The 23,574-nt window shown below is 48.0% G+C and overlaps 1 protein-coding gene across 1 annotated transcript; it reads right to left on the bottom strand.

Annotated features, from left to right (window-relative positions):
- Nucleotides 1-7,337: 7,337 nt before the first annotated feature.
- On the bottom strand, nucleotides 7,338-21,074 carry HTR3A (5-hydroxytryptamine receptor 3A; the record flags this gene model as incomplete). Its single annotated transcript, XM_079103578.1, has 9 exons — nucleotides 7,338-7,636; nucleotides 9,085-9,306; nucleotides 9,401-9,611; nucleotides 9,957-10,117; nucleotides 13,637-13,806; nucleotides 15,366-15,475; nucleotides 17,559-17,603; nucleotides 18,688-18,854; nucleotides 21,008-21,074. The coding sequence occupies 9 exons, from the start codon at nucleotides 21,072-21,074 to the stop codon at nucleotides 7,338-7,340; spliced, it is 1,452 nt and encodes a 483-aa protein (XP_078959704.1).
- Between the last annotated feature and the right edge of the window lie 2,500 nt (nucleotides 21,075-23,574).

Genomic DNA, 23,574 nt, shown 5'->3' with positions numbered 1-23,574 from the left:
CAGGTCAGAAATGCCCTGGATTGGACAATAAGTTTCATGGTTATCCTAACAGAAAAGGGATTCCAGGGGAGCCCAAACTATCACCCCCTTCATGATCCGAAGCCTCGCCCTGTGCCAGGCACAATGTCCAGCTCTGTTACAGTGCTGAGTGAAGCCCAGTGAGGTTCCTGCTGGGGAGCTCACGCTCTGGGGAGACAGCCCCAGATTGTCTGTATATAGTATAATGTGGAAGTTCCAGGAAGAAGTGATTGATTCTCTTAAAAACCCAGAGAAGTTCCACTGAGGAAGTGACTTTGGGACTTCAGTGGCCACGCAGCCTCCTCAAGACCACCCTACCCATGCCCTTTTGGCTGCCTGAATCTCTTTCCTGCCTCTATTCCCTACTCCCTGCCCTGACTCTCAGTGGCAGGGAGGATTCAGAGATCATCTTCCCTCCGTCTGGTCCTCATCTCTTTCCCCCATCACAGGTCACTTGTTGATTTGCTCACTAAGTGCAAAGCATGACCCAGGTGTTTGGGACTGTGAGTGATGGATAGGATGAGAAATACCTGCCTTCAGGCACTGACAGGCTGGGAGCCAGGATAAATGCTAAATGAATCACAACAAATGCTGAATCGCAATTATTATGAGGATAAAGGAGTGGAGGAGGGCATTGGGGCAGCATGCAACTGGTGAGCCTGTACAGGAGTGGAAATGTTCTACCACCTTAGAAGAATTCTTGGGGTGACCCACCATGGGAATGGTAAGCCCAAAGACAAAGACATGAAGCAGGTAAATTTGGGTTTCATTCATGAGGACCAGAAAAATGGGTCCTGGGTTAGAAAGGGCAGGGAGTGGGTATGTCAACCAAAAGGTGAGGTTGGAGAGCAGAACTGGAGCTTTGTCTCCCGACAGAGTGTCACAAAGGTGAAAAGGTGGGATTCCTTGGATCTGGAGCTGGGAAAGTTCTATCAAGGCTACCTGCCATCTCCTACTCCAGATATAGCCCTGCACTAGGAAAATGGATCAGAAAGGGCTTTTTGGTGTCTCTGCCAAAGACTTCTAGGGAAATGACTCTACATTCCATTCCAACACCTCTTAACTCAAGAAGCCCTTACCAATGTCTAAACACTACTCCCCCAAGAGGGATAAATGATCCAGGAGTCGGGGGAGGGAAGGGAAACACAGGCTGCCTTGAGCCTGATGTCCTGCCTCCTGTCAGGCAGGGGTCCTGGAACAATTGCCTCATGATTCTACCTTCCAGTTCTCTTCTCCTAAGGTTTAACATAGCTCAATATTCATGTTGCCTAATAGAAAGCATTATTTATTTACAGGATAAATTCAGTGGGTCTGCAATGGACCACACCACAGCTTTGCTGTGTAGGAGACATTTAAGTGCATGCACAAGAGCAATAATGAAACCACAGTTAAAATTTATCAATGATTTACTTTGTGCTTGACCCATTACTTCCATTGACTCTTTCAGTCCTCAAAACAATCCTAAAAAGTAGGCATTGCTATTAGGCTGATTTTATAGATGAGGAAACTGAGGCACACAGATGATAAGCAACTTGCCCAAGATCTCACACATTAGTGGACAGAATTATGCCCCATCAAGATGCCCACCTCTTGGTCTCCAGAAGCTGTGACTCTGTCATGCTACAAGGTCAAAGGGACTTGGCAGCTGTGATGATCTGAAGGATCTGGGGAGGAGGAGATGATTTGAGATGATCCAAGTGGTCTGTTATCATCATAGAGATCTGTATAAAGGAAAGAGGGGGTCAGGAGAGCCAGAGAAGATGTGAAAGCAGAGGAAGAGCTAAAGAGATTTCACTCCAGATTTTAAAGACAGGAAGGGCCCATGAGCCAAAGAAAGAAGGTGACCTCTAGAATCTGCACAAGATAGATTCTCTTCTATAGCACAGCCTTGTTTGTCCATTGTGGACTTCTCACCTCCAGAACTGTACTGTAGCAAACTTCTGTTTTAAGTTGGTGATTCATTGTAGCTGTAGTCGGAAATCCAGGGCTGGCCCATTGCAGCAGCAAGTTTACAGATGTTTCCCCAGAGGGTAAAAAAGTCATGTCATTAAAGCTTTACCTCGGACCAGCACCATCCCTTCAGTCTTTGCCCTGAGTCCCTAGATGAGTGAGGTTCTCCCAGAAGCTTGCTTTCCCTCTCCAACCACTGACCCTCCCCAGATCCTGCCCTCAGCACCTTCCACTGACCCTAATTTACCTAGAAACACAAAGAAGCCCCTCAGGGCCTTACAGACATGGTCAGAAGAGACAGAACCTTCCATTGGCCTGTACACATGTAGGCATGGGGTAAACCGCTTTCATCACCATCAGTAGCAGTATCTTCATCATACAAACAGAAAGGGGAAGAACTAGAGCAATCACTGTGTGACCACTTGTGCTGTCCAGGCCTGAGTATGTATGCAGTAGGCTCAGGTGCCAGAGATGAGTGTGGGCACAGGCATGTGACCAGGAGGAGGTAGCAGGGCCGCCTTTGCCAGAGCTTAAGAGAGGGATACAAAACAATCTGGAGCATTAGTCTTAGTGCTAGCCCAAAGGAAAAGGCTGTCTTAAAGGAAAGGGACCCAGAGGCTGCTGGAGAGGGATGTGGGCCTTTATTTGGGAGGGGTAATGGGGAAGAACATAAAATGTTTTGTACATGCTCTTCAAAGAACTTCTGGACTTTGCTGCCACCTTGTGGAAAGAATCTAGAAAGCAGGGCTATGGCTGCCCTTGGTGGAAGATTGACATTTTGCTAGAAGGCCTTAGCATGAATACTTCTTTGAATCTTAGGTCAGGGGTTCTCCCAGGCACATGCAAGCAAGTGCCTGGGATCCTATGGTCCCAGTTGTTATATTAATGATGTGTCTTTCTTCCAAGTTCCCTTTTTGCAGACCCAGGGACACAGTGGGTGGCACTGCAAAGGACTAACTCAACCACAATCAGATGGGCCCCCAAAGTGTGCCAGTACTCACACATTTTCCCAGAGCAGGGACTTAAAACTGAGGCTTTGGGGGGAACTCTGTGCAAGGAAGTTATGAATGTGCATTGATGAGGAGGACAGGTAGTAATGGGAGAGAAAGGGACACCAAGGTACAGGCCACAAGTCTGAATTCAGCCTGGCGAGGACAGGAGCTTTAACCCGTAAAGTGAGGAGAAGGAGAAAGACCACTGGTTCTTTGTATCCTAGGGTAGTTCTCACCTACTCAGAACATGATGTGAAGGTTCAAGGACGACTCACAGGCCCCTAGATTGTTCCTCACCTGTGATCTCCCCAGGCTTCTCCCTAAGCAGAACAAGGTGTCCCCACCCTATACCTGTGAGCCAGGCACTGGCATGATCCCCATTCTGCAGATGAGAAGGTTGAAGCACAGGGAGGAAAGTGCTGGTCAGAGGCTGACAGTCGACCTGTGATGGGCCTGGCTCCTACTCGGGGCCTCCCACCCCACACAGCATCTGTACTCCTCTATTGCTCCCAATACTTGCTTCAGAAGCTGGCAGACCTCAGGTGCTCTAGCTCTGGGCTCCTTCCTCTTCTCTCTGGTCTGCCCTTCCCAAACTAGAGAAATAAAGGTCTCTCTTCCAAGGCTTCCTGGGAACGAGATTCCATTCCTTCCCTTTCAAGTTCCCAATCCGGTTCACATCCAGAATAGCATTACTAGAAAGTTCCACAGTCTAACCTTCACTCCTCCAGAGAGAAGAGAGAAAGGATGTGGAACAGGCTTCTATTTCAGGGAGGGATGTTCTTGGTCCCTAAAACCAGGGTTTCATTCTCTAACCATGACAGTCAGGGCTGGCCAATCAGAGGCCTCAATGGGAGAGCTTAAATTATAGAGGACCAAGTTGTGTGTGGGGGGGGGAGACCCACCACCAACAAAAAAACTCCCAACACTAAAACTGCAGCTGATCACTAATTATCTGCTGTTTATGTGCATCCGTGGGGCTCCGTCGATCTCTCACTGGTCAGGGTGTGCAGTGTGGCCAGGCCAACAAGATGGTGTGGGGATTGACTGGACCCTTCTCAACTTGGTCCTCTCCCCTCCCTTCTTCCCCTCCACTCCCCTCCAATCAAGGGAGGAGCTGCCCTCTTTTGCCCACCACCCCTCCCCAAGCACTCCAGAGGGGGAGAGAGGGAGTGATTAGCATGGGGCATTGTCCCCGGATAATGGGCCCCAGCTGCCTCATGAAAGAGGAGACAAAGCGCCTGGCGGCTCCACACGCATTATCCCCTCGTTAAATCTCTGTTATTAGATTAGATTCAAAATGTATTGATTCAGAGGCTGGGGGGTGGTGGGAGAAGGAGGAGAATCTGGCTTCTGAATGCTGAGCCACATTTCCCGCTCCTTCAACCAGCCAGGAAACTTTTCCTCCTCCATATTCTCTCCAAGAAATCTTCCCTAAGCCCCTGTCCACCCTCCCCCTGCCCCAGCTCAGCCACGCTGCTGGACTCTTCTGAACATTCTTGCTGTGCCCACTCCTGGGGGGACCCTTGAGACCTTTGGGCCCAGGTTGCCAGTCTTAAGGGTCAAGGCTGCCTTCCCGGATTCCTAGGTGGCGGTGGCAGGCTCCAGAGCTGGCAGCAGCAGCAGGCATGAGCTCACAGAGGGCTGGAGGGTTCCCGCTGGACACATTGACCTCTGGGAGAACTTTTTAGTATACTTGAGAGTTTTGGAAAGCAGGGTGGGTGGGAAAAGAAGATGAAAACCTGGAGTATTTCAGAAGTGCATGGAGCTGCACAGAGGAGTGGAGATGAGAAAGAACTACACTTATAAAGATGTGAGTGCTTCGGATTTTCTCTCTCCACTTAGGACAGAATGAGGGGCAACCAGCCCGGGTGATGAGAAGAGGGGAGGAAGCAGGTTTCGGGAGGTAGACGAAGCAGAAGGGAAATTCTGAGGGTTCCATTCAGTTAACAGAGCCAAGGTCTCCTTGGTAGAAGGCCATCCAGGATTGATGGACAGGAGTCAGTTCAGTGGCTTTTCTGGCCCTGGGCCTCAGTTTCCCATCCCTGGGCAGCACTACCCAGATGCCAGATCGATGAGCTGAGTGGATGTAGCTAGTGGAGCAGAAGATGTTACAGGAGGCAGCTCGTTCTCCAAGTGGTTAATTGGTTGCCTCCATGCTGGGCTCTGTCGCCCCATTGATTGTGGGTGAAGGGTGAGGAGGGGGAGATGGAGAATCAATAGGTTGATTAGTGTCTCACTAGCTCTCTGGTTGGACACTTTGTCAATAGCCACACACTTACCGGCCAGTGGTGCATTGACAATGCCACACTGTCCGCCTTTCTATCCCTGTGGCCTGAGACATGAGAATCACCAAACAGCATGACTGGTCCAAGCAAGTCCTGGTGGAGCGGGGCAGGTCTTGTTTCTAATGCCAGGCTTCACCCTATAGGCTTCAGAGCCTTCGAGTGAGGAGAGGTGAACAGTCCCCATCGTTAGCCCACTTTGCTCAGTAGAAGCAACAATGTTGAGTGGGGGCCAGCTCCCAGTGCCACAGCCTCCTGCTCTACACCGAAAGACCCTGAGTCCTACCATCAACAAAACAAAAATAAATCTAAAATCTGAGTAATCCCCAAAGCAGATATATTGGGTGAAGGTGGCAGATGAGACCCCCCCCCCCCAACATTGCCAATTCACCTTAGGATCAAATAGCCAGTTAGTATTGAATGAGTTCTTTCTGCATCTGGGAGCCTGAGGTAAGAAGAAGCTGAGGGAAGTTAAACTAGATACCCCCCTCCCTCAGCCTCTAGGCTGTTTTAGACATGAAGAACTCAGGAGTCCACAGTTATGACCTCTTCTCAGCCTCTAGGATGATTTATCAACTATAATTGCAGAGTTTGCGGTTAAGGGAATGTATTATTTCAGGTGTCCCACACTGAGCCTTTTATAATTGACCGCCCTGGAACAACTGGGAATACAGTGGAAATGTCAGAATTCATCACAGGTATTTCTTTTGAATTGGGTCCTTTTTTTTTTTTTTTTTTTTTTAGCCTGACTGCATTTAACTCCTCTCCATCATGGTTGCTCTCAGTGACAGAAGAGAGGGTAAAGTTCCAATGAGCCTGGGAGAGCCAGAGAAAGTATTCTCCATACACTTCAGATACTCAGACAGGTCACTTTTGATAGAGTCTAACATTCCTCTTCTCTGAACGCTAGGTGGATGAAGTTATGGAGATAGGGTGCTTCTTAGCATGTTTTAAGCCCTGATGTTTTAAAGAGCACTAGGATATGAGGGGTCAGATCAAAGAGCATTGTTACCAATTCTGCCTCCCTCATGGCCCTGCTTTCTGGTGGATGTGCCTGGGGTGACTGCTGAGAGTTCCCAAAGGAGATGGGTAAACCCCAGCCTTGGCTTTCTTACTGTTTTCTAAGCACCAAATCCCTTGGTGCTGGCCATGGTGCTGAAGTCCTCATCGCCATTGCAGGATCTTCTTTCTGAGCGAGAGCTTGCTCCCAGCTTCACTGAGAGATCATAGGCCAAAATAACAAGACCATGTGGGTCATTCCAGCATCTTTCAGCCACAGAACTAATCTTACCCTCTTCCCTCTCCATTGCTGAGTGTTCACAGTCCTGACCTTCATATCATCAATCCCTCCTCCTGTGGTTCCATCTTCACACCAGCTACCATTTCACCCTCCAGTGCCCTCATTCAGAAAGCATCAAACAACTGAAACTACAACTAATTCCCAAACCTCATTCCTACTAATAACTTTAAACCTCTTCTTCCACTCATCCAATCTTTCCCCAAAGCAGTTGACAATGATCAAGAAGAGAGTTTAAGGGTTTTTAGCACTTTATTGTCCCCCCCAACACACTAGTTGCTGAAGCATGAGTGTTTGAGAAGTGACCACAGGTGATGTGAAGAAGGAAACATTAGGCTTGAATAAACATAGTGCAGAATTATCAGGTCTAGGTAGCAGACAGTTGATTTTGCCTTCGATCTAAAAACAAAGTTGGTGGAAATGAGCAGAATTCCAAGTGTTTCTTCAGGGATGTGCCAAAGGGGAAACTGAGACTTGAGGCCTAGATAAGTAGAGTGGAGTTATGGAATGCTTGGGTTTCTCCTAATCTAAGATGTAAAGCATGATGTAAAGTCATTTTGGATAGCAGTTGTGGATGGGGGTTCGCTGCAAGGATCTTAAACACTACATTTTGGGGCAAAGAATTCAGACCCTAGTTCAGAATTGCTTAGGCAAAATGGCATTGGAAACAGAGCATGAGATGCATCTATGTCTTGGGAATGTCCCCGGCATCCCCTGGGCCCTCAAGGAGCTAAGCAAATATCTTACATCCCCATCTTAACCAGCCCTGTACCTCTTACCCTGCTGGGCTGTGCCCACTCAAGAATAATGCCAAATGGACCAGAGTGTGACCAGGGTGATGCTATAGGCCAACACTGCCAGCAGGTAGATGCGGAAGAGCAGCTTGTCTAGCACAGAGCCCACCCGCAGCCAGTCCCGGGCCACCTCACGGATCTCATCCCTCTTCTCCAGGTAGTGCCGGATAGAGGACAGCTCTTGCAGCAGCCCACGCACTGCTAGTGAAGCATCCCGTGGTGGTGGGGGAGGGCTGCCCCTGCCTCTCAGGGTCTTCTCCAAGTCCTGGGGTCCTCCAAAATGGCTACAGTGGTTTCCCATGGCTGGAAGAAGGACAGAGAATTGGTGGAAGAGAGGACAACTGGATTGTCCAAATACTGTGCCTTATCTTTCTACAGCATGTGGAAATTTTTATATTAATAATTTTAGATGTAAAAAGTATTGAGAATAACTTCCATATCTGCATAATCACCCTCTAACTTAAACAAATTTTAAAAATGAGTATGATTGAGGATTCCTGTATTTCCTCCTTAGTCACATTCTGTACCCCTTTCTCAAGTCACCAGTTTCATAGAATTAATGTTTATCCTTCTTGTGCCTTTTTAAAAAAAAATTAAAAACTATTAGTCTTCCTCAACAATCTGACATTCATTATTTCATTTGAACCTCACAGCATCCCCACGAGAGAGGCAGAATAAGAGCGATTACTCTCCCTGATTTTCTATGATGATGCTGAGCTCAGGGAAGTTAAATGATTAATGCAACTGAAGCCTCATTTAATGGAGAGACCACCAATACCAAGTACCTGGATTCCTGATTCACTGTTCTCTCTGCTACATCATATTACCTAAGAAGGGGGTGACTGGCAGGAGTCAATGTCCTCCTCTCCATAACTCCATGTCCTTCTGGACCAGAAAGTACAGCTTCAGGGATAACTACCTTATCCAATTGAAGTGAAGCATTAGGCTGGTGGACTAGTTCATCAGCTCTTGATGAAATGGTCTTGGATGCACTACAAGCCTCATGTAGAAAGCTTGAATGCAGGAGGAAGGATGAAAAGGAACTGAGAGAGCCTGGGTTCGAATCATGTTTCTTCCAGTCCCTGGCTCTGTGATGTAGAGGGAGCTATTTAACTTCTCCATGCCCCTGTTAACTCATTCAATCCTCCTGGGTCATCATGAGTATTACCTGGGATAATGCACACAGAGTGCTTTGTACATTCTTGGCACAGAATGCTCAACAAATCAATCAACCAAACACCACCATCACCAACAACAAACAGCTGCTATGACAGGTCCTCAGGAGGTGTGAGCTCCATGTTTAGTATCTCTGAACCCCTATCTTTCTACTTCATAGATGATTAAAGGATCTGGCCCTTGAGTTATTTAAAATGAGAAAGTTTGAGGAAGTACCAGTTTCAGTATTTGACCATATGAGTCAAGGAGACCAATAACTACCTGCACGGCATCCATCTGACCTCTTCCATAGGCCCATCTCAGAGGCCATTATCAGCCCAGAGGGCTCAGCTTCTACCATGCTCAGCCTCCAGGCCTCCTGCCCTCTTCATGCACACCCGAGCTGATGAAAGGTGTGAAAGTGGAACACAGGTCTGCACTGACATCTTTGGCTGAAGACTACCCACCCCCAATAAGGCTTGGAGTGGTACAAGACTGCCAAATTCCCAGGCCTTGCCAAAGATCCTCCAGAGATTCCCTACCATGTCCCTACAACCAAGCTGGAAAAGGCCCCTCTCTCTTCCTCCCTCTCTTACCTGAGCAGTTGTTGGTTTTGGTGGCCTGGGTGGTGGCTGAGGGCCTGCAGGAGGTTGACTGCTCCCTTAGGCAAAGTAGCCAGGTGATCCTTTCCAGAACCAGGTGCTGCAGCCAGGCGGGCACAGGCTGCTGCAGGTCTTGCTTGTGCACCAGCCGCACAATGAGGATGGTCTCAGCCAAGCTTATCACCAGCAGAGCCATGCACACCACAAAGTAGACACCTGTGTGCCCCAGGGCAGAGGGAGGAGACACACACAGGAGGTGGGAGGGGGCCAGATTCACCAGACTGAGCTCCTCTCCCAGGAGGGGCCTTACCAATGAGGGGAGTGCCGATGGCAGTGGCCGGCAGCGTGTCGGACACAATGATCAGGAAAACCGAGTAGCCCAGGAGGAGTGTGATCTTGAAGGAGACCCTCTCGCCACTGTCTGGGGGCAGGTAGAAGCCCACGATGTCCATGACCATGAGGAAGATACTGGGCAGCAGCAGGCTGACTGCATAAAAGAGGGGCCTCCGGCGGATGACTACCTGGGACCAGGAGAGAAGCTTGGGGAAGCCTGAGGCAGATGAGCTCTGCACCCAGGAGCTATCACCTCTAGCCTACACACCCTGGCTTCCTGGAGCTTCCAGCCTGGACTGCTCAGAGGAGGAAATGGACAGTGCCCATATCCCGCCTCTCAATCTAGGCTCGTAACTATTCTGTTGTGTAAGGGATCATTAGTTTGAGTTTCCCCGTCTACTTCATTGAAGCGCCAGGGGATGTCTAACAGGGAAAAAGGCTAGGGAAGTTTTTCCTAATATACCTCTGTAAACCTCCCGGGTATGAAGGGCTAGTAGTTTGTCACCGTTTTACCCACATCTACTCCCACTCACATAGAACTTCATTTCTGCATAACAGTCGCTGCTTTCCATGGTGAACTTCCGGAACTGGGGCAGCACCCCCAGTAATTCCCACTCGCCCTGATTCATGAAGACGCTCTTGTCAGACTTCACTTTTTCTGGCAAGCGCCACAGGGAGATGTTGATGTCCTTAACTGAGAGAGAAGAAATGAGGCCAGTTTTGAAATCCAGTGCTTGGAGCCTGCCAGACCCTGCAAAGGTGACGAATGGGTGGGCTGCAACCAAGGAATTCTGATGTCAGGTGAGTGGACCTCAGGCCTCTGCTCTTAATCTCCAGCCTTAGTTTTCTAAGCTGTAAAATGAGGCAATATTACACACCATGCCTATCTCAGGCCTGCAGTGTGGGCAGAGGAAACCTTGAGTGAAAACATACAGTACAGCACAAAGAATCATATAAACCATTCATCAGAAAACTCCTACATAGCCAGTCAGAATGGCAGTCATCAGAATAGAAACAATAATAATAAATAAATGCTGGAGCGGATGTAGAGAAAAAGGAATACTTTTACACTGTTGGTGGGATTATAAATTAGGGCCACCACTATGGAAATCCATATGGAGGTTCTTCAAAAGACTAGGCATGGCATAAAGAAAACGAAGTCATTTGCAGGAAAATGAATGGAGTTAGAGACCAACATGTTAAACGAAATAAGTCAAACTTGGAAAGTCAAAGGTCATATATTTTAAAGGAAAAAGGAAAAAGGGTGGATTCCATGAAAATCAAAAGGAGAGCAGTAGAGAAAAGGCACCAGGGGTGGGAAGTGAGGAGAGAAGGGGGAAGTGCTGGGGAGTGATATCGGTTAAATTACATTGCTGTGTTCTGTGCATGTACAAATATGTAACGACAAAACCCATCATTATGTACGATTATAATACACCTACAAAATAATACGGGAGAAAAAAGACTAGGCATGGACCCAACACATGACCCAGCTATACCACTTTTTGGTATTTACACTGAAGAATTAAAGTCATCATACTACAGTGATACATGCATACCCATGTTTGCAGCAGCACAATTCATAATAACCATGGAACTAGACTAGGTATCCATCAACAGATTAATGGATAAAGAAATAGTGGCGTATATACACAATGGAGTTTTATTCAGCCATAAGGAAAAATGAAATTGTCATTTGCAGGAAAATGAATGGAACTTGAAAACATGTTAAGCGAAATAAGCCAAACTTGAAAGGCCAAAGGTCATATGTTTTCACTCATATGCGAAAGTAAGAGAAAAAAAAGAAAAGAAAGGTGGGGTGAATCCTAGAAAATTTAAGGGAGATCAGTAGAATAGAGCAAAGGGATGAGGGGAAGGGAGGTCGGGAGGGAAAGGGGAAATACTGGGGAATGATATTGGTCAAATACAACGATAAAAAAAGTGGGGAAATAAAAGATCACACATAGGCCGGGCATGGTGGTACATGCCTGTAATCCCAAGTACTCTGGAGGTGGAGGCAGGAGATGGCAAGTCAAGGCCAGCTTCCGCAACATAGCAAAATAATTTTTTTTTTAAACAAGGTCTGGGAGTGTAGTTCAGTGGTAGAGCACTTGCCAAGTTCAAAGCCCTACATTCAAACTCTAGCACCACAATACATGCACACATAAAACTACCCATTAATTCTTCATCTTTGCCTTATAGAGCCACCTGTCTTTGAAGGTGAACTAGAAAAATGAGAAAGCTCCTCATTTCTGGCAGAGCAGTTCCACTTCTCTCTATGCGAAAGAAAAAGATGCATATATACATTAGCAAGGGCCAGAGTATCCACTGCAGCAAAATACTGGAAAAGAGCTAAGTGTCCATCAACAAGAAAATGCTTAATAAATTATGGTGTATCCAGATCACTCTATGGCAGTTAAAATTCATGAGAACCATCTCAGTATGCAATAACATGAAAAAACATCCAGAGGCTATGATTGAGGAAAAGGAATCAAGTAGCAGTATATGATAGTATATGCCATATTTCCATAGAAACGTACATGTGAGCACATGTGTGCACATGTGTGGATATAAACACATAGAGAAGGAGCTGGAAGAACATACTTCATGAAGTTAATACTCATAAAAACAGTTAACTCTTATTGCAAGGAATTTTTAGTGAAGAGTTTGAGATTGAGAATAGAGGTCAAAGGAGACTTTGGCCTTCTCTGTAGTTTTGGTTTCTGGTCAAGGACATTAAGTATTACTGCCATAATTTAAGTTTAACATAATGAATAAATTGGAATAGAAACGGAGGCTGCCTTTTTGCAGCCAGGCAGTGTTTACTCCCTTGCCCTCTTAGCGGCACCTGACACTCATCCACTTAGTAATTTGCCAGGCATCTTCCTTTGTGCTAGGCCCTGTGCTAGGGATCTAGTGGTGGGCCGGAAGTCATGTCCCTGCCTGCCCTCTCTAAGTTTATATCTACTGAAGAAGTGGACAGTGAACAAGTACTGACAGGGCAATAGAGGTGGTGAGAAAAACAGGGTGTTTAACAATTGCACCACACGGATGGCCTCCTCTGGGGAGTGAAGGAGGCTTTCCCAGAGTTGCTGATACTTAGGCGGTGATCAGAAGGTTGAATGGAGAGTTTGGCTAGGCTGGGTACAGTTGTGGGGCAGGTGGGGGAGCAGGAAGGGAGGTAGCCTAGGAGGGGAAACAGCATGGGGTGAAGTGGAGGAACAGGGGCTGTGGGCCCAGAGAAGAAAGCAGCTGGGCTGGAGCAGAGCTCGGAGAGCATGCACCAGATGAAGCTGGAGAGGTGGACTGTGGGCAGGACTAGGTCAAGGATTTGGAATGTGTTCCAGGACTGCTGGGAAGCCATCAGGGTTTTAAGTGACACAATCAGATTTGCATTTTAATAAGAGTTCACTGGCTGCTGTGAGGAACATGAATTGGAGGGGGACAAGAACAAATGGTGAAATCTGGGCAGGAGATGAGGATGGCTTGGCGGAGGGTGAAGAGAAGTGAGTGGGTCTGAGAGACCTTTAGTGCCAGATCCTATTTGTGATATTTAGAAAAGAATTGTCCCTTAATAAGCATGTGATGTTGGTTCAAGCTGTCTCATGAAATCCTTACCACGACCGGGGGAGGCAGCGAGGACAATGATATTGACCCCATTTGGAGGATGAGGAAATAGAGTCTCAATGACATTAAGATTAGTGGTTGGGCTGGGAACAAAGCTCAGTAGTAGAGCTTAGTACGTGTGAGGTCCTGGATTCAATCCCTAGGACCCCCACCGAAAAAGAAGGAGGAGGAGGAGGAGGAGGAGGAGGAGGAGGAGGAGGAGGAGAGGAGAGGAGAGGAGAGGGGAGGAGAGGAGAGGGAGGGGAAGGAGGAGGAGGAGGAGGAGAATGAGGAGGAGAGAGGAGGAGAGGAGAGGAGAGGAGAGGAGAGGAGAGGAGAGGAGAGGAGAGGAGAGGGGAGGGGAGGAGAGGGAGGGGAAGGAGGAGGAGGAGGAGGAGAATGAGGAGGAGAGAGGAGGAGAGGAGAGGAGAGGAGAGGAGAGGGGAGGGGAGGGGAGGGGAGGAGAGGGGAGGAGAAGGAGGAGGAGGAGGAGGAGAAGAAAAGAAAGGAGGTAAGTTCAATAAAATGGGTGATAAGGGAGAATGCTTCTTAGAGTGCTCCTTGCCTGGGTGTTCTTGCCCCCACCTCTCAAAGCCCACATACTCACTGGTGTGCAACCAACTGGTGAAGGTCAGCGAGCAGTTCTGCACATCGAAGGGGAAGTTATAGATGTCGAGGCTGCAGGCGGTCACCACCTGGAGGGGCTTGTAGTTCTGGACCTCACCCTGATGCCGAACATACACGTATGGGATACTTGGAGACTTCCCCACGTCCACACTGGTCAGGGAAGAGACAACAATGTGGAAGCTTAAGAGGCAGATTCAGCCCTGGGAATGTGAAGACCTCTGAGCAGCCCAGTAAGGAAAGAAACTCAGGAATGGAACACGCAGCAGGATAACCCAGATGGTTTTGTCCGTGAGCAGCTTGCCCATGTTCTATTCTGTTAGGTTTCCTAACCCACCATTGACAAGGTTACTTTCCAAGTAGGAAAGGGCATTTCTCCTTCACTCCTCTGACAACCTAACCACAAAAGGCAAAGCCTCAGGCTGTAGGGAGTTGCCCAGTTGCTGCCCCCATGCTCTCTCTCCATGCTCTCTCTCTCTCTCTCTCTCTCTCTCTCTCTCTCTCTCTCTCTCTCTCTCTCTCTCTCTCACACACACACACACACACACACACACACACACACACACACAATCTCGTGCACATGTACACCTGGACTAGGCAGAGCTTAGCTCCCAGAACCTCTAGAACTGAGATTACAGGCAGGTGTGGAAGGAGAGCAGAAGCTTGTGTTCTATTTGACTGATTTCTCTTTATTTCCCTTTCCTAGAAGTCCTCGAAAATGAAAATAATCTCCAGTGGAAAAAGAACTAGAAAAATCATGGATAAGAATTAGGGGAACCCAGGAATGTCCAACAAGATTTCATCTCACTCTTTTGGCTGATCCTGGACCCTTAGGCTCTCCCAAGTGACCACAATGGCATGAAGTGAGCTGAACCCAGGGTCGGAGCCTTCAATCTTCTGTGGGGTCAGGCTGAGAGATGAGAAGTTAAGACTCCTTCACTACTTCACTACTTCTCTATTGAAAGTAGAGATTCAGTTGGAAACGGATTTCCCAGAAAGGCCCCAGTCTGAGCTATGCAGGGCATTGAGGGGTGGGTCATGGTCAATGGCCTCCCTTGAGAAAATGTCAGTGCCCTGTGGAGTTGGGCAATGAAGTGGGTACTGGGTGGTCCTACTTGCCACCTTCCCCTTTCTATCTATCCCCACCATTTTCCCTGCTGTTCAGAAGTTCAGTTGGTGAACCCTAAATGAACCTTCAGAATGGGAAGAAGTTCTGTTAGCTGAGGCCAAATGAGACTGTTTGGCTGCTAGAAATAATGACTGATGGGACCCACTTCAGATTGAAGGCACATACGTGGCGTGGGAGATTTGAGCATGATCCTTAGCTCCAAATCTCCTCTGAGGCCAGGCACAGTGGCTGCCATCAGTGCTCCATTCCTTTCAGAAACATAACTGTCCTCTTTTAAAATGCAGCTGTCCCCATTAGGCTATTATAACTCAGTGTGAATTCATTCACTGGCTTCTTTCCCTGAGATGAGGGCCCTTGGACTAATGAAGTACAGAGTTTCAAAGTCGGGCACAAAAAAGATGAGTTTTAAAAAGAAAAAGAAAGAAAGAAAAAAAAAGACAAGAGAACTTGATCTCTAGCTAACTTTATGTACAGCTGGTGAAACTGTATCTCAAATACAATGGCAGCCATCTTGTCTCCCAGCTACCTGACTTCTCCCACCACTGTGCCACCCAGTCACCCAGCCTCCAGTGACAGTACTCACAACTCGTTGATGAGAATGTCCGGGACCCAGACGCTGTCTGTGGGAATGGACAACTTGGTGATGTTGTCAAAGTCCTCCGGGTTCCATTGGAGAAACTCATCAGTCCAGAACTAGAGGAGGAGGGACAATGGTTACCAGGGCCCCTCCATCTCCTGTGAGGGTTTCCTGGACACCAGGCTGGCTTCACTCCTCATGCCCAGGCAACATTTGGCCATCTTCTCAGGAAAATCTGGGTGTCAGTGGCACCCAAAGCACTCAGCAGTAATGGCAAGCCCCCACCTCTGTCCTCACACTGTCCCTACATGCATAACAACACAGACTGAGGCATTCTCTCCCTAGGAAGGTCTGCAACCATTTTCAATCTTACAAGATCCTTAACCATCAACTTCAGGATCTTGAACAAATAACTTCTTGGGTCTTGGTTTACATACACAAGAATGGGAACAAAAACATCCACCTTACAGCAGAGGTGGATGTTGGTAAGTTTGATCAATGTATTCTCCACTCTTACTATGCCAGAATGGCCAGTTCAAGTCTGACCATAGCACTCCTTTGCCCAAAACTCTTCAATGGTGTCTCATTCCTTTTAGGGTAAAGTTAAACCTCAAGGTCAATGTGAATTCTACACTTCTTCCACATGGAATTAAATACTATTAAAACCTCCACATCTCTGCGTCCCCTACACCTTCTCCCATGTTGCAATCCCTGTCTTCTTTGCTAAGGAACCTTGCACTCAGACTTAGCCAAGGCGTCTATGCCCCCTTCTCCAGGCCCCCTGTCATGTTATATGTACCTCCTCTGTGTACCCATTGGTCAGTCTTCCATCGTGGCCATGATGAGCAGCTGTTGTGTTGCATGTTAATGGTCTGTCCCACATTCTGTGGCTTCCACTAGTCTGTGAGCTCATCATGTGCAGGGTCTGAGTCTAGATTGTGTCTCCATTTCCAGTCCCTTGGCACTGTTGCTGGTACATAGCAGACTGAACTTTCCTCCTGCTGACAACAACCAGCTGGGCAGACAAGTGACCCTAGAGGTATAGAGGTGGGGCCTAGGCTGATGTTCCAGGGAAAGGAGAACCAGGATGCCTATCCATGTTAGGTCCCTTCCTTTGAGGCAAGGTGTTCTTTATCAAGGAATCCTTCTGTGAGGCAGAAATGGAGCAGTATCTCAGAGATCAACTTTCTGGCTTCCTCCTCTACCCTACTCCCTGCCCCCATGAGCTGCTGCTGCTGCTGGTGCAGCATGCCCATGAGAGTGGGCAAGGACCTCACAGACCCGTGTCTGCAGAGCCTCTCTGCTTGACTTCTGTGAATAGTCCTCATCCTCCTGCCCTTCTCTTTAGCCATTTCAGTTTCCCTTTCTGTTCTGACTTCTTCCCCACATCCCTAGGGTCCACCAGAGCAAGACCTGCCTGTGGGCAACCACCTCTCCTGTTTCTAGTTCAGAACTAGAGCCTGACTAAGATCTCAGAGATATCTGCATACCAGCGCCTGGTCCATGCCCATCAGAAACTGGATGAGTAGGGACATGGTCAAGACTGTGAGGGCTAAGTAGATGAACAGTTTCAGTCACCCAATTAACCAAATTGAAAGAAGAACTTTCTAGTAATTAGAGCTGCTTGAAAGTGAAGTGGCTGACTCTTGAGTTTCCAGGTGCTAGAGGAGGTACTTCAACAGGGGTTGGACAAGCACTTGTCTGGGATGCTGTGAGGAACTTCAGAAACCAGAGGGCTTGAGAGATTTCCTCCCTACTGATTTTTTTGGGGGGGTGGGTATTGGGGATTGAACCAAGGGGTGCTCAACCACGGAGCCACATCCCCAGTCCTTTTTCTTTCTTTCTTTCTTTTTTTTTTTGAGACAGGGTTCTACTAAGTTGCTATGGGCCTTGCTAAGTGGCTGATGCTGGCTGTGAACTTGCAATCCTCCTGCCTTAGCTTCTCGAGTCACTGGGATTAAAGGTGTGCCCCACCGTGTCTGACCTCTCTACTGAGCTTTAAGCTTCCTTCTGTTCCCTGTCCTGAGATAGGAAGATTCCAGACTCCTGAATCTCATGCTGAGCATGCCTTTGAACCTCTCCCCACGCCTTTCCTCACCAAGACCATTGAGATGCCTGACTCTTTCAAACAGAGAAGGCCTTCCTAGGAGAAGTCCCCATCCTAGCAAGTGGGCTTGGGTGAGGGGCTGCTTTGCTCACCTGCCGGTACCAGATGTAGGTAGTCAGTACCTGGTTCTTCTCATCCTGGGAAAGAAAAGAGAGTTCAGATTGATGGCCCTGCATGTACCACACCCAAAAAGAATTGCTTCATTGCGCTCCTATGCCCCTGGGAAGGAGACTCAGTGAAAGGGGCCTGGGGATAAGCTGGAGCTGTTTGACCAGCCAGGAACAGTTGATGTTTTATTAGGGAACACTAGAAGGAAATATGACTTCCTTTCAACTTCGAAGATGTGTGTGTGTGTGTGTGTGTGTGTGTGTGTGTGTTCACACACACATTGTATTTTATCACATATATATTGTATGTTATATTTGGGGTATAAATATATTACACAATAATAGAGAGATTATGTAATAGGTATAAATATACTTTGTTATCTTCTATTATATTATATATACCATAATAGATGATAATTATAGAAGGTACACAAAATATATATGCCCAAAACCACATAAAGTGAAAAGTTCACCACTCTCCCTCCCCTCATTTAATCCCAGTTTCTACTTCCTGGAGAATGTGGTAAGCAGTTTTCTGTGCTTCTTTCCAGAGATGTTCTGAAGGCCATGACTGTATCCTGCATCAAGGGGCACAGGGTGACTGCAGCATGCTGTGGAGTCAGGTCCTGCCTCCGCACCCCAACACAGTGCCACTGCGTCTCTGCAATCGCCTTCTTGTTTATATCTCTATACAATGTCTAACCTCTGCTGGGCAGAGCACCCCACCCTGCTAGAGTAATTGATGAAGGAACTCATTATTTGATTGATTTATTGGTTGACAATTGATCTATTGTCAACATTTAGTGACACCTGCCATGTACCAAGGACCTGTGTAAGGCACTAAAAGCATAGAGATGAATAGAATAGTCTTCACCCCACATGACTGACATAGGGAGGCGATTACCAGGTTACTGTATGGACAACCACAGGCATGAAGTGACCACTGGCTTTAGGGGTGTGCAAAGGCCCAGGCTCATGGTTTGGGCAGCTGTGGAGATTCTGCGACAGTCCAGACCTCAGGTAATAGGGCTCTGTCCTGCCTGGGAGGTGACTTGGCCTCACTTTCGAGGGTCCACCTCTGCATGGAAAGTGGGCAGTCAGGCCACACACTCACCACGTTGAGGATGGCATAGACGATGACATCAATGGAGATGGTGGTGGGCCTCCTCCAGTCCCTCACTGGCCGCACACCCTTTCTGTAGTTGGCCAGGAGGTGGTCTGACAGCCTCAGCAGGGCGGGCCTGGTGGAGTTCTGGACCTGGAAGGTCCCCTTCTGCCTGGCTAGGAAGGAGAACAGCTCAAAGTGGAAACCGGAGCCCGGAAACATTCCCTGGTTCTCTCGCCCTGGTAAGCTCTTGAAAGGACCAGAGCCCCACAACAGACTGAAATTCCCATCCTTAGAGCATTTTGTCTGTAGAGAGTCTTGCCAAAATTCCAGTACTCTCATAGGACAGCCTGTGCACAAATTTACAGGAGGGCAGAGAGCCCGCTTCCCAGGGAAGGTGATAGGAGACAGGTGAGGGCCAAGAAAGGTAGAAAGGAAGCCAAAGCAGCTAAAGGGAAGTGGGCTGTGGGTGTGTGTGCTATTGACAGGCAAGAGGACCACGAGAAAGGGTGGCCCCATGTGCAAGGTATCTGGGCCCACAGGTCTGCCCCAGGATTTCCTCAGCCAAGGTCAGACTGCAGCAGCACACAGCTTGCTGCCTCCATCTTGACCCTGGGCTGCAACTGTTGAAGAAGGAAGATGGGCATCGCATGAAAGCTGGCATCCCCTCTTCCTCCTGCCAAAAGCCACACATGATACAGGGGAGCCACGCATGATGCCAAGTCCCTTTCTTATCATGACCTGGTGGACAAACTGGACAGGGTTAGGAAGGAGATGAGGGTGAGGTATGGAGGGACCCTGGAGGAACCAAATTGCTTCCAGAGCAGGAGGCTATGGGAAAAAAAGGGGAGATGAGAAGGCCCAGTGCCTAGGCCCTGGCCCTATTCTATGGGGTTTCATGTGCACCCCAGATTCCTTCTGGGAAATAGTAAGAACAGTTCTTAAAGAGAGAAGTGAAATATGGTGGGGAGGACACAGACCAGAGCAGGGTACAGGTGGCAAGGAAGAGCTGGGACTGCAGGGTCCACAGGCCTCTTTCCAGACCAGGTGCTGCAAACCTGGCTTCCAATCCAGGGCACAGCCTCCTCTCATCCTGCCCCTCCCTGAAGGTCTGCAGCATGTCCGTCCTGTGGCTCCCTCCTGGGTTTTACCCACCTACCCCGATAAACTTTCAGCCTCCCTCAGAAGGACAGAGACAAGCAGAGAGAGAGGGAAAGCAAGAGATAGTGGTTTTTTGGAATAATATCCAATAACATTGTCTTCATTTCAGTCTCTGAATGGCAGCCCATTTTATAGACAAGAACTTCCAAAGCTCAGAAGGGTGAGAATCGTGCACTGAACGTGGAGGAATTGAGACTCACACCCAGACCTCTGTGTCTCTTCATGATGACCGGGTCAGCCCAGATCCCACCAAGTGGGACTCTGGTTGTGTGGAGAGCACTAACTTGATCCCAGGGACCCTTGGAGGAAAGGTCCACTGTGAGAAGGAGGCCGTGTAACCCGGTCCAGGAAGCCCCGGACCAGTCATCACCTATGGACTGCATTTGCTTCACCCTCTGAGTTTCCCCAGTGACAGATCATGGCAGAAAATCATTTCGCCCACAGCCCTTTACACCTGTCCAGCCCCCTGGGTGACACCTGCACTCTGCCCCAATGAGGCTGGTCCAACCCAGTTCTGTAGAAGGAGAAAACTTCCTATAAGGGATGGACATGGTCTGCAGCAGAAGGAAACAGTTCCTTTTGTGACTAAAATGCCGTTTTCAAGGAAGTCAGAAAAGATGGGAATGGGGAATGGAGAGAAGTTTGGTATTACTGGAAGTTAGCCCTGGAAGGCAACTGTAGGAAAGAGACCAGAGAACCTAGACAAGAAAACCCAGAGAAGACGAAGGAAGATTTCTAGATCAACTCTGCTGCTGACAAGCCGTGTGACCTTGAGTGAATTACTCCTGCACTCTGGATCATGCTTACCACAGGAATAAGTGAACCAAATAAGCTCTAAGTTCCTTTGCCGCTGCCACTTGATGAGTTTAGGGACAGGGCAAAGAGGAGAAGAGCCTCTCTCCTGGCGCCTGTCTGCATATTTCTGCTAAACAAGGTACTGCTCTGCTCCCCTCTCAGAAGCCCTGCTGTCACCAAGCTCAACTTCCCCAACTCTCTAGCTTGACCATGATGCCTCAAAATGCTCTCATGCTCACGTGTGGCAAGATAGCTGACCTTCCTGCAGCAAGACTGCTCCACACTCTCCTTCTCTCAACACTCCAGGGCCTCCCCCACTCCAGGGCCATAGATGGCCAGTCCAGTCTTGTGTGTGTCCCCTGAGCCCCCTTACCTTCTCCCTGTGCCAGGAGCATCAGGAGCAGCCAGGCAAGCAGCACCCGCCGGATCCACTGCTTCATGGCGAGCTTCGCAAGCGTGGGAGGGCCTCGGAGTGGACACTCAGAGTGAGTCCTGCCGGAGGCCAGCCTGTTCACCCCCTGCCAAACTCATGTCCCAGTCAGCCTGCCTTGCAGCGGCTGCTTGCAACTTCTCGGGCTGCAGCTAGCACTCCCGGCCACCAGAGTTGGGGAGATGCCAAGTTTTCCTGCAATCAGTCCTTCAGCTGGATCAGGTTTCTGGGTGGGAGGGAAGGGGCGGGACCACCAAAGGGGAGCCCGCCCTGACTGATGTCATGTGGCAGGAGCTCAGGCCACCCATTCAGCCAGGTGGCTTGGCCATGTTTCCCTAAGAAGTGACTTGGGGACAGGGGCTGCTGGAGCCCATGGACTGAGAGTAAGTCTGACAGCTGGGAGGTGCACTGGGCTGCTGCTTCATTTATGTCCCTTGCTCAATATGCTTCAGTGGCACTGGGCTGACCCATGGGTGGCTCAGACAAGAGCAGGAGAGCCATTCTTTTGATCCCCAGAGGGACATAATTCCCTTAGCCAAGCAAGTGACAGGCACCTCTGCAGACAGAGGAAGGGTCTGGGGTCACCCCAGGTCTACCCTCTTTTCCTCTTCTAAATATTCTTATCTAAATAATAAAGAGTATATATTTTTATAGCTTAGATATTTATTTTTACACACTTTACTGGATGCAGTAAAATATATAGAGAAAAATGTAATAGTAATATATGCTCATTATAGAAAACTAGGAAGAGCAATTAAATCATCCACAGGCTTCCCGCCCAGATAGTGGTTGATAATATTTTGGTCTATATTCGTCTAAAACTTCCTTCCATGACATACGTACAATTAAGTAAATGTGCAATGTCTGTAATTTTGTTTCCCTCCCCCTTCCTCATTTCCTTAACACAGGCCTTCTCAATACCTTCCTTTAAGTGTGGCACTCTTGAAAGAAGTATTTCTTTTCTCTTTGTAAGTTCAATTGGTGAGTAGCTATCCCTCAGATGTACAATTGTGTGTCCCAGAATTTGTGTGGGAAAAGAATTGCTGTGAATTTCTATTTGAAGGATTCCCACCCCACTTCCCCCTGCAGGCTAGTTAGACTTTTCACCTCGTTGTGCGGAAGGCAAGATACACCCTTAGCAATCATGGCTAGCTTCAACAACAAAACATTCTCTTTTTTCAAATTTTTAAATATTTTTAGATATTCATGACAGTAGAGTGTATTTTGACATATTATCCAAACATGGAATATAACTTACTCTAGTTAGGATCCCATTCTTGTGGTTGTATATGATGTGGAGTTACACTGGTGGTGTATTCACATACGTACCTAGGAAAGTTATATCCGATCCATTCTACTGTCTTTCCTTTTCCTCTGCCCCCTCCCTTTCTTCATTCTCCTTTGTCTAATACACTGAACTTCTATTCTTCCCCTCCCCCCTTGTTGTATCAGAGAGAACATTCGGTCTTTGGTTTTTTGGGGGGATTGGCTTATCTCACTTAACATGATAGTCTTCAGTTCCAACCATTTACCGGCAAAAGTCATAAAGTCATTCTTTAACAACAAAACATTTTCATTCTTTTTAATTTAGTTTCCAGCTGAATATAAGTAAAGAATAGGCTGGGGACACTGTTAGGAAGGGTTTTATATGCACTGTGATATCTGTAGTAGCATCGTTCTTTCTCTTTCTTCCCTTCTTTCCTTTCTCTTTCTTTCTTTCCAGTACTGGGGATTGAACCCAGGGCTGTTCTACCACTGAGCTACATACCCAGCCATTTTTATTTTTATCTTAAGATAGGGTTAACTAGGTTGCCAAGGCTGACCTTGAACTTGTGATCCTCCTGCCTCCAACCCTCCAAGCCACTGTAATTACAGGTGTGCATCACTTCACCTGGCTAGCATTATACCTTTCTTGATGGGATCCCTTCAGAGGGCCATTAGCCAGTGTTTGGTTCTAGAAGTTTCTGTGAAGCTCACAGGGCTCAGGTTAGCTTTCTCTTAAGTAATGTCCTTCAGAGAAATACTTCATTGCTCCCAAAAATTTCCTTTGGGAGGACCAAGGTGAGGACAGGCATAGACTAGGACGAGTGGTTAAATCGAGGACCTCAGACTTGTAGACAATGTATACAGCCAGGTGTTCCCAGAATGAATGTGTTCAGACGATATTTTGTGGTACTAGGGATGGAACCTAGGACTTCTTGTGTGCACGGCCAGCAGTCCACCACTGGGCCACATCCCCAGCCCAGACTTTACCCTTAACTGAAGGACAAGGCAAACCAAGGAGAACCTCCAGGCTGCAGAGGGCTTGAATCCGGCAGAGCACTGCAGATTCCTCAGTGCATCCTTGAGCCCAACAAAGACCCTTAGGCCCCTGCTGGCCTATAGTTAGGACCCCTGGCACTTAGAAAGCTGCTGCTGATTGCTACAGAATTTCTTGTCTTGTTCTTGTGGCATTATGAAATCTGTGTCGCATTTTACCATTCATCAGTGGAATTTCCTTAAACAGCCAT

The sequence above is a fragment of the Sciurus vulgaris genome (genome assembly GCF_902686455.1).
Source record: "Sciurus vulgaris genome assembly, chromosome: 11".
In the NCBI taxonomy this organism is placed as follows: Eukaryota; Metazoa; Chordata; class Mammalia; order Rodentia; family Sciuridae; genus Sciurus; species Sciurus vulgaris.
This window is presented reverse-complemented; position numbering and strand designations above follow the sequence as displayed.